Source organism: Cydia strobilella, chromosome 2, assembly GCF_947568885.1.
Source record: "Cydia strobilella chromosome 2, ilCydStro3.1, whole genome shotgun sequence".
Classification (NCBI taxonomy): Eukaryota; Metazoa; Arthropoda; class Insecta; order Lepidoptera; family Tortricidae; genus Cydia; species Cydia strobilella.
The window spans coordinates 10996199-11007741 of NC_086042.1; the positions used below are offsets into that span (position 1 = coordinate 10996199).

At 37.2% G+C, this 11543-nt stretch overlaps 1 protein-coding gene across 1 annotated transcript; it reads right to left on the reverse strand.

Annotated features, from left to right (window-relative positions):
• Positions 1-516: 516 nt before the first annotated feature.
• LOC134751704 (WD repeat-containing protein 36) lies at positions 517-10847 on the reverse strand. The gene is made up of 8 exons (XM_063687151.1): positions 9781-10847; positions 9329-9498; positions 5760-5996; positions 5357-5545; positions 4329-4524; positions 3725-3803; positions 3192-3354; positions 517-1229 (listed from the first exon to the last, which is right to left on the reverse strand). The coding sequence occupies exons 1-8, from the start codon at positions 10719-10721 to the stop codon at positions 526-528; spliced, it is 2679 nt and encodes an 892-aa protein (XP_063543221.1). The 5' UTR covers positions 10722-10847; the 3' UTR covers positions 517-525.
• Between the last annotated feature and the right edge of the window lie 696 nt (positions 10848-11543).

Consider the following 11543-nt stretch of genomic DNA (forward strand, 5'->3'; position numbering starts at 1 on the left):
CTTTTAAAATGTAGGTACAACCCTACATGACTTCCAAGGCCATGCCTCGATTTGCTTAAACCACGCCTACCACGCCAGACACGCTTATGGCTCACATTCACGAAAGAAGCAACGTCCTTTTGAAGCAAATCTGTAACCTACTGCTTTATATTATATGGTTTATGTAAGCCAAGAGAAATAAGGGAAAAAGGACTCAACTTTACCGCATACCGCAACCGCATTATATTTCTATGAACTCCCTTAACTTAAACTTAGGTATCTACTTGCTAACGAACATCTAGACACTGGGTTTCAAAATGTTAAAAAAGTTGATGCAGATAGCAGCATTTTATGTCAGGTTTTTGTTATTTTATTGCTGGTCGATTCACAAATGCATAACGGTCAATCGGATATAGACCGATGGTATCGGGTATACAACGATAGAGTCGCTAAAACAATCAGTGGAGATTGCACCGGGTCAATAAATACTAACATATTTACTTATTGGTAAATAAAAAGGTACACGAAGTTTTATAAATTTATTTATTACATATCTTTTAAGGCCTTTACTACACAAATATTATAGAGCAAATTGTTTTGCAGCCGTGCCCACGCTTGAGTCGCCGTTTCCTCCACGTCGTGCAATGCATCACTTAGCTCCTCGTTTTTCGCAATCGTTTTCGTGTGCGATTTCAAGAACAAACTTAAATACGACTGGGCTAGCTCAAAGTCTCTGTTACTTCTCAACATAACATTCAACATGACCAGAAACTGTTTCAAAACCTCGACAGTACCTCCCGCGTCCGGCGACATACACGAAACTTCGGAATCGATGGCGGCCGGCGAAAGCGACTTCAACTTCTCTATGCACTTCTCGAAGTTCTCTTCACTTTTGCACTCCACTAACTTCTTAGCAAACACGCTTAGTGTCGAGAGAGACTCGGGTATTAATAGCTTGGTTTCTTTATTGTTGTCCTTTTCACTTTCTAAGTCGAATTGTAAGTCGACACTAGCGACCGTGGGTAGGAAGAACGGCGCAGATTTGGGGACCGTCAAAGGCGTTTTCGGTTTGTTTCTTTTCTTGACAACGTCCAAATGTAGCAGATTGAGCCATTTGGAAGTCGGCTGGCTAGACAGCGTGATAAGCTCGGTGCTGATTTGCGAAGGTGACATGTATTCTGCCTCATCTCCGATATCGATTGTGCCTATATCCTCTATGCTAGGTTTCTCAGGTACTGTAGAAGGTAGCTCTGTAAAACAAGTTTTAATTAAATAACTGCGAACTTCTGGTTAATAAACAAGCATAAATCGTCAAGTTACCCTAAATATATTGCAAGAGCAAAATATACATTTGTGTTAATTACCGAAATTCGAACGGGAACGGAAAAAATAAAAGTGAATTCTGACGTAGTTTTTAAAAAGTGACTGAATGACTGTGAAATTATTGAAATATAAATTGTTGCATTAGACTTGGTTTGTAATTTGGGCTCCAGTTTGTGATTGATAATAATTAATAATATAATAAATATTTGGGGACAATCTTTACACAGATCGACCCAGCCCTAAACTAAGCAAAGCTTATACTATGGGTACTAGGCGACGATATACATACACATATAGATAAATAGAGTCAGACCAAGCTAAGTTGGCAGCGATTTTGATAGCCCAGACGGTGCACTTGTTATTTTAAACGTCAAACTTCTATGAAATTATCACTTTTACTTAACACTTCCACCGTCTGGGCTATTGAAATCGCTGCCAACTTATCTTGGTCTCACTCTACATACTTATATATAGGTACATAGAAAACATTCATGACTCAGGAATAAATATCTGTGTTCACCTCACAAATAAATGCCCTTACCGGGATTCGAACCAGGGACCATCGGCTTCATAGGCCTATAGGCTTCATAGGGTCACTACCCACTAGGCCAGGCCAGGGGGTAAATTTTTAATTTCGATCGTTTGATTTCCTGTTCTCCCTTTAATACTACAGGCTAGCCAACTTGGGCGTAACTTTTTTTACCGCCATTTTGTTTTAGCGGTAAATATGACAGTTGTTGCATGAAAATTACTTTGTGTATCTGTGGTGTAAATAGGGCAAAATGGTTATGGAGCGTTTTACGACGGAACAACGTGTTTTAATTATTAAAACGTTTTACTCAACCAAATCAGTGGAAGCTCTCAGCGAAAACTAAGAAAATTGCGGAAAATTCGAGAAACGGTGACATTGATTGGCCCCCTAGATCGCCTAATTTAACGGCTCCTGACTTTTTTCTGTGGGGTTATCTAAAGGGACAAGAGGCGTGTCTATTCTAACAGGCCAATGAACCTTCAGCAATTAAAATGTGATGAATAACGCGATGAAAAGGGTTCACATCTGCCATCTGCTAGAGGTGGACATGTGTCTGACATTATTTTCCATGTTTAACTGACGGCCCTAAATACTATATTTAACAAGGAATACTTTATATTTTTTATATTTCATAAAATAAAATTACAAAACTAAAGTGTATACCTGTTATTTGGCCACCCTGTATATCCAGTACCAGGCATTTAAATACTACTAATATAATTGAAAACGAGGGGTCAATACCACTAGATTACCAGTTTCTATCACGAATTTCAAAAATCGGCCCCCAGTCGTCAAATTAGGTTTTTAAATATGATTTCGTAACTTATCGATTACTATACTCTCTCTCACACAGTACGAGTATCATATCTAGGATTGAGTGGTGTGTTTTAAATAATGACTTTATTATGAAAATGTTAAAGTACAAAATCAAATGTACTAAAACTATCGATTACACACAAATTAAAAAAAAAATGTAATGTATCTTTTCATATCAATTCGCGGTATTCATGTGAAACCAGTTTCTTGCTATATTATGTATGACAACGGTAAGGTCTCATTTAGTTACATTGCGAACTATTAAGTTACTTCCAATTCAGCCTACCGATCAAATGCCGCAATGTAATGAAACTCGCATGCGAGTTCTCGCACCTTCTAACTGCGCCCTAAAGCGAGATATGTGGGTATAATAAAATTTAATTTTGCTTGGTCCATGCCATGCCGCATGGGTCGACAAACAGTAGTTTGTCGAGTTGTCGATGCGGCTCTTCTAGTTCTTTAAAAAAATTCTCCAACAGAAAACTGTTATTGTAAATCAAAAGAACACTTCAATTTCTACGAAATTTAAAAAAGCACTCACTGATCTTAGGCACTTCCATGTTTGCCCGGTCGATGGGCTTGAGGAAGACCTTCTCGTACAGCAACCTGTTCGCCCACAGGAACACGCCCAGCTGACCTACGTGTGTAGTCGCCAAGTAGTCGCCGGTCGGCGACATGCTCAGGCACGTGACCGGCTGCTCCAACTACAATATCGTCTATCTTAGTAACGTAATGTTACGACACGGAATAGGCTACACGTAAACGTTGGACAGAAAATACAGAATTATCTCATTATAATGAGATCATAATGATGATTGAACATATATTCTCAAGAAATTTTGTGAGCAGGTTCGGTTTCGGTGGTTTCGGTTTTTTGGAAAATTTCAAAATGGCGGAATTTGGTAGAAAGGACTTAAGCGCCAGTGGGGTATATGGCACTTAAGACTATTGTGAGTTCGCTGTGATAATGATTTAACGAAGGTTTTTTTTTTCATTTTTTAAGCTTATCGCGAGCTTATACCGCTATTTGTGTGGTGAAGGGATGATAATTAAATACAGATAGATTATACTTACTGAAAATATGTCCACTAAATGACCACTGGGTATGTCCCAGGTACACAGCGTGCAGTCCATTGACGCACTGAACAGCCATCTACGAAAACGAAGACAAATGTAAACGCAATTATAGTGATCCTTTGAATTAAATACTAGTTTTGACTGACAGTGCACTTCTTGTAAGTTATGCATCCCAGCAATCGCTCTGGTAACACTCAAAAGCAATGAAAACGGATCCCTTTTTATGGGCAATTCCATAGAACTTTTGTATTTAATAATTCAATTATTATTGCCTTCATACTCTTGAAAATGGCTGAATAACTAGAAAATATGAAGAACACCCAATTCTATAAAAATAATAATATGGTTGTAAATCAAATTGTTAATATACTTGTTTTTATAAGATTTAAAAATCGAATTTAAACTGTTGTGAGACATACTAATATTAAATAATTTGACGGTTTACGGGTTTTGAATCACTAAAAAGAACTACTACTCACTAGAAAGGAGACCTAGGCTCTCCGAAACATGTCGCGCGAGTGACTAAAACAAGTAAGTCTAAACCGTAAAATTATTTAAGGTTTTAAATTTTCACACTATACCATCAACTTCGTTTGCTTACCTGCTCTGAGAATCAAATCCGATGTCATTAATTTTACCCCTGTGTCCCTCAAATCGCCTCACAATATTCATAGTATCTATGTCCACAAGGGTGATTGTAAAATCCTCATTGGCCAGAGCCAGAAGGGCACTTTCTCTGTGGCACTTTGTGAAACTGACGGATTCTTCAAGCTGCATTACATGGTATGGTGTTTTTGCTGAAAATGAAAAAACTTTTTAGTATAGATTTGAGTAGTAGTATAGAACCACCCAACTATAGTCCAATACTGCAACTATGGTACAGAAGTTCAAAAGGAAATTAAGTATCAATGCCAATGTTCCTTTTGGTTTAGTCCGAGTTTTTCTTCCATTTATAAACATACCTACTTTGCCTTAGAACTACAAAAATAAAGTAAGACACACCTGAACGAAAAAATTAGTTTATTTGTGGAACATAGATGGGAGCTTTGGACTATAATCGGGTGGTTTTATGGCACCTATTTTAATTTGCTTAAATAAATAAAAACATAACTCCTACAATGGGTACACAAACGATTTTTATCCTGATCTAAATGTCTCACATTCATGCCTAGTATGAGCTTAGGTGAGGTTACCTCTTTTAGTTATTACTATATGGGGAATATTTTTTGATTATGGTCTATTTAATACTTCCTCAAACAACAGTTATCATATTAATATGTGACTTGTATAAGTGGGGATCAATAAAAAGTGTGCCCTTTTGGTAAGTTAATACAAGTATGTAAATTGTATCTTCTGTTGGTGATCCTCATAAACAAAATGTGGTATTTTCTATAAAAAGGGACCTTATTGTCGATGGCGCTAACGCCATTATAAACAATGCTCGGATATAAATATAATGCCGCGCGACGCTGTGCGGCGTAAGCGCCATCGACAAAAAGGTCCCTTTTCATAGAAAATGCCCCAAATGGAGACCGAAATCAAAATTTAATATTCTATCCCAGTTGTTTATCTTTGAATCCTATTTTCATCATCACGAGTTTACGTCTTTAAATAGTTAAGATGACTTACTTGATTTAAAATACCAGAACTTGAGTTTCTCATCCGCTCCTGCTGTGATTACCCTCTGGTTGCAAAGGTCTGTCTCCACTCCCCTGAGGGCACCGTTGTGTGCTATTTTTTTGTCTAAAACCTCGCCATAATGTCCTCGGTAAATACCGGATTGCATGTTAAACTTGTGAACCTGACCATTGTCATATCCTGAAAATTAATAAATTATTAGAAATGCATATATTTTAAAATAGAATAAAATAATTCTAACGTCTCTACATAGTTCAAAAACAATTAGCACTTGAGGTTACTCAAAGAAAGTAAAGTTAAGGTTTATGTGATGTCATCTATAAATAGATGTTATACAGCTAAAATGTTTAGTTACAATAACCAAGTACAGATTCTAAATAAAAAATATTCTTACCAATAATGACAAAATTACCACACTGTGTCACAGTGAGGCAAGTGGCTACCACTCCTTTTTGTCGATCTGGAAGCCATAGTTTGTATTCACCCATTCTAATCTTATTGTATGACCAGGTGGTGACCACACTTTTGCCACGGTGGAGGGTTGCTATACTGTCCCATTGCTTGTCTCTTTGCATACATGAGCTGAGTTTTACTATGGGTGGCATGATCTTGCTATCTATCTGTAGTCTTTCTAAAATTAAAACAAACAAAAACTTAACTTTTTTAGGTTTAAAAGTAACTGTGCAATCAGTAGAGCTACATTTAGAGACAAAAATTTCTGGTGTCTTCACCGTACGTCACCAACACCATACATGAGGTGGGGACAGATGGGAATAATTCATACGAATGCACCTATACCCATTTGTGCCCGGCAGAGACAAACGGGAATACTCTGAAATCTTTCCTATAAAGTATGTAACCTGTCTTTTTTTTTCCAAAAAAGACACAGAGGGAGACCAAATACCAGGTGGATAGATGATATTGTCCCAATAGCTGGACAAAGTTGGATGAAGAAAGCATAAAACAGAACACATTGGAAAAAGTTGGAGGAGGCCTATACCCAGAAGGGGTCCTTAAATTAAAAAATAAATATAAGTAAAATGAATTGTAACTACATGTATACTTAAGGAATAAAAGGCTCTATTATTATTATTATATATGTAACCTGTCAAGGGGTCTGCAACATTTGTAAAGAAGAAAGAAGATTGAGAATGGGTGTCCTTATGGAAGTGGTGCAGGAAATCATTTAAGGTGGTTCGACTAGGTTACCCAAAGCTTAAACCCCGCTAGATGGCGTCACTTTCGCAAATTTTCAGGTTTTATTTTTTTGTGGAATAGTGTTGGTATCTGTATACTTAAAAGTATGTTTAGCGCACTCTTTACATAAATATTGAACTATTATAATAAACATTGAATACTTCATTAGTGCAAAAAACACTTTTAAAGTCGACAGAGTGTTTCTGTCATGCTATTTCCTACTATTACTCACACATGCAAACAGTGTTTCCGTGATGCTTGTAGTAGACAATTTCATGCAGTGTAAGTATGCTGCAATGGCGTTGCGGTATGTTCGTGGAAATACGTGCAAGAGGATTCGGGTTCGAGACTGGTACGTCAGGGGTACTTTTTTGTGTTATGTTTCTTATACCTTTTAGTCTTCGAATTCTTGTCCGATTCCGATATAACCGAAATATATTTCAGTGATATCGGAAACGGCTCTAACGATTTCGATGAAATTTGCTGTAAGGGGTTCGATCTAGCTAGGTCTTATCTCTGGGAAAACGAGCATTTTTGAGTTTTTACTTATGTTTTCTTTTTCTCCCAGATATTCAGTATTATTAACAAATTAGTTTATAACGATTTATAAAAATATGTGACGTTTTGAACTAAAAGGTACCACATTGTCGGTTGTCGATTAGGTTGATTTCATTTTGAAGCTTTATGGAAATATGACAACAATAAGTAGGTACCCGTTTGGTTGAAAACGCCACATATATTGAAAACCTGACTTTCACAAATCTCACCTTTTTGGGTTCTTCCAACTCAGAAAGGATGGAGAATACTGACGATTCTTAGTAGCACTAGCCCAAGGAAGTCCAGGTTTGTAAGTGTCAGGTATCAGTTTTTTTTTAAAGCGCTAAATATAGTTCTACAAGTAAAGCAATCCCTTACTGCCCAGCCTCTATAGTATTTTTCAAACTGGAAGGGTACGTTGATAGATTTCATCTCCATACAATTTATAACCTAATAATGCCAAATGTTGCAAAATTATATTGAATTGAGATCTATCATCGTACCCTTGCAGTTTGAAATAGTTATTTACGATACAAGTGTAAACACGACCGCAGAGAGTGTTTTAAATCGACACGAGTTGCGAATTACCTATTCGCACGTGTATCGTACAACGTTTTACAGTACATATGGCCCTTTAAACTTAAAAAGTACTCTTTACGCACTAGGGCGAGAAAGTTGCACCATATGTACTGTAAAATACTTTTTAGTACATATGGTGCTACATATACGTTACCGACCTAGTGCGGTAATTAGTACAATACGTGCATATGTCGAAAATGTAAAGGGCCATAATTATGTACTGTAAAACGTTGTACAATACACGTGCGAAAAGGTAATTCGCAACTCGTGTCGATTAAAACACTTCCTTCGGTCGTGTTTCAATTTATCGCCACTCGTTGCCAATTTCCTACTTTTCGCACTTGTATCGTAATGTACTAATAATAAAGTAGTAATTGTAAAATAAAATTAAAACTTTTTTTATATTTTTTTTTTGGATTCAAGTAGGTACAGTGAGTAACAACATTGCATGGCCTTCTAATTATAACTATTATAGAAAACGGTGTATTTATCATGTTTATTTATATTATTTATTTCTCGATATTTTGGCCGGTCTTGCAAGACCAGTCGTTGTGGAGATCCCTGGGGAGGTCTATGTCCAGCAGCGGATGTCTTGTTGGTGTAGATGGATTCACACAACAAATGAAATAACATTTTTTCATATTTGTTATCCGTAGTTGTCCCTGTACCTGAAAGAAAAATAATATCATGATAGCACAAATTCTCTAATGTTATAGGAAGAAAGATGATGCAACAATATGGATTCTAATAAAGTTATCATTTACTTACCTAGTAATAATTGTGTTTTTCATTCATAGACAAAATTCCATAATTTTCATCCCCAGGAAATGTTTTATTTTACTTTATTGCAGTGAGGATGTCCTGATTTTTTCTGGCTAATGAAGGAAAACATTTTATTTCCAAGAATGCCTCTTCATTTTGCACAATACCTAAAAAAACCTAGAGTTAGTAACACATTGACTATTCGGCAACCAAAACAGTAATAATTACATTATATAGGTATTGTTCACTGCTTATATCTACCATTACGGAAGAAGTGAGAATTATTTTCTAAAAAGATCGGCACGAGAAAATTACAATGTACAATGAAGGAATGAAACTGTACCTACCTTACGAAACTTCACCATCATGAATTCCGCTTCAATTGAGTCTGAATTTTTCTGGATTTTCGCGGACCAGAACACCGATGATTTTTGTAACTTGATTTAGACGTTGCTATCATTTTCAATTCATACAAACAAATTGATGTCACAATAAACATGACCCTATGTGTCAGTGTTAACACTGTCAAATAAAAATGCACTAAACATGACGGCACTGCAAATCCTGCCAGGTCGGCCAGGCAACGTCGCCAACGTCATAGAGTGGCAACGCCGCACGCAACGTATTTGTACACGACATTTGTGACACACACATACGTAAAATTGATGAAAAAATTACGTTGATTTAAGTATGATTTCTGTATGAAACAAAGTTTTTCTATTAATTTAGCGCAAACGAATATTCGAAAGTAGATAAATGAGCAAATATTTCTGTAGTAATAATGTGTAGTGCCTTAATTAAAGCAGATTGAATTTTGTATGAAAATCGAACCACCTTAAACAACAAAAACTATTCACACCAGAAAACTAGTTCATCTAATTGACTTACTCTTATTCTTGGTTGCCTTTCTATTAAATGTGGCCTTGCCCATGTTCTTGTTGAAGGTCTCTGTGACTGTGTTCATGATGTGAAGTGTGCTGTCATTGCCAGCTGCTAGCAAATTCTCACCAGTGGGCTCACAGTGCCAAACCAGGTTAGGAGGGTGTGAATGGCCGGCTCTGTAACATTCAACATAATGAAGATTAAAATTATATTAAAAAAATATTTAGCTTATGAAACCATAAGTCAAACTGTCTATTTTGTTTGTGCACTATCTAGTGATATTGCACAGTATTAATGTTTCTTATTGCTTCTTAAATAAAAATAACCTATTTTTTCTATACAATAACTATCACTTAACACTCACTTATCAGACTTTAAGTCATTAAAAACTCAGTGTTTAAGCCTCATCATATTGTGATTTTGAATAATATAATGTATTTATTGAGTTAACAACATACCTTACTCTTAGGAGCCTAGCTCCACCATCAGGCATGTCAAAGATCCACAACTTCAGTGAATTATCACCAGAGTTTGTTACCATCAACGGTTCAGACATTAAGCACTGCATGCCAGCCACCATCTTCAAGTGGCCAGATGTTACTGTTGACATTACCCTCCTCTCCTCAAGATCCCACACCACTATATGACCAAGTGTACTTCCTGTCACCATTACAGGTACTCCATCCATTCTAAAGGATAGAGTTGCAATGTCTCCCCAGTCATGAACGAAATCCATAACTGTCTGGTCTAGACGTAAGTTATGCAAGATGATTTTTCTGTTTGTCAGTCCGATTGCCACAACATCCACCGCCGGCGCGGGCTCTAACACCAGCACGCGCGCTTTCCATCCTTTGAATGTGTAGATAAGCTTTGAAGTATGCAGGTTCCACAATTGCAAAGGCCCTTGCTTACTGCCAAGCAAGATCTTGTTCAAATATGTGGGAGGATGGCAAATAGTGGATACTGTAAAACCGTCTTGAAATTTCAATTCTAGATAAATAGACTCTTCCTTTATATCAAACACTTTCAGTTGATTCTGTTTGTCAATTGTTATTAGATGTATACCGAACGGGAGCATTAAATGAATCGGCGCATTGTGGCCTTTGTACACATGTTTGAGTTCACAGCCACGTCTCCATGCATAAACATTGTTGTTACTCGCAGAATAAACATGAAAATTGTCCCCGCTCATACAAGTGATTGGGCCCGGGTGTTGGCCGCTAATACTTAGTAGACGGAATTTATTACATCCATATGTATGGAACCACTTTCCAACACTTGTGCAAAGCAGCGTTTCACCGCGCTTCTTGATAAATCTAGCAACGAAGGGCACATGTGTACTAACATAACCTAGGACTTTCGAACCGGTAAATATTCGACTACTGGATTGTTCTGCCATATCTGAGGTTGTATCTATTGGTAATTAATAACACATCGTCTATTATCGTAGTCACTTGGCTCACTGAATATCACAATTTTTTAAATAAACAACCTGGAAATACATGCCGCTATTCCTAATAAATGACACTAATGACAGTCTCAGTCAGTGACAGTCAGACTAATGTTGCCACAAAAGGTCCCTACAGGCTTTCCAGCAGTAACAGACGGGCGTGCCGGACCTTGGTCGCGGTCAGGTACGCCCTTCTGTAACAGTTTTATGTAGAGCCCATGTCATAGACAAAAACATTAAATAAATAAATTTTAAGCGCTCCAGACTACGCGGCGCGAAGCCGCGATTCGTGCACGAGTGTGGAGGGACCTTTACAGGACATTTTTACACAAATTGACTAAGCCAAGCTCAAGAAGGCTTGTGTTGTGGGTACTTAGACTAAAGACCAAAAATATATAATAAATTACCAATCCACCTAAAGAAGTTAATGTCTATGGAGTTCAAAAGAAAACTTTTTCACTGGCTTGTGGAGAAATGTTTTTACAGCATCTACGATTTTTTAACAGAATAATATAAAACACTATGTTAACCTATTTTGTAATGTGTAGCATAAGATAATATATTTACATAAATGATCTCATTTAGAATTAAGTTTTCATATTGTACGCCTCTCTGAGGCAGGACATGAAGACCGTTGTACATTAAGGACTCTCCACACTCGTGCGCGAATTGCGGTGCGAAGCCGCGAACGTGAGTGTGGAGACTAGTTCGCTAACCAGCGAAATCGACTCCACACTCGCGTTCGCGGCTTCGCGCCGCGTAGTCTGGAGC

Coding starts and splice junctions, on each gene's coding strand:
- LOC134751704 (XM_063687151.1), bottom strand. CDS start 10,721: ATGGCAGAACAATCCAGTAGTCGAATATTTACCGGTTCGAAAGTCCTA. Junction 3,804..4,328: donor GGATTTGATTCTCAGAGCAG/GTAAGCAAACGA, acceptor TCGTTTTCGTAG/ATGGCTGTTCAGTGCGTCAA. Junction 1,230..3,191: donor CATGGAAGTGCCTAAGATCA/GTGAGTGCTTTT, acceptor CTTGTTTTACAG/AGCTACCTTCTACAGTACCT.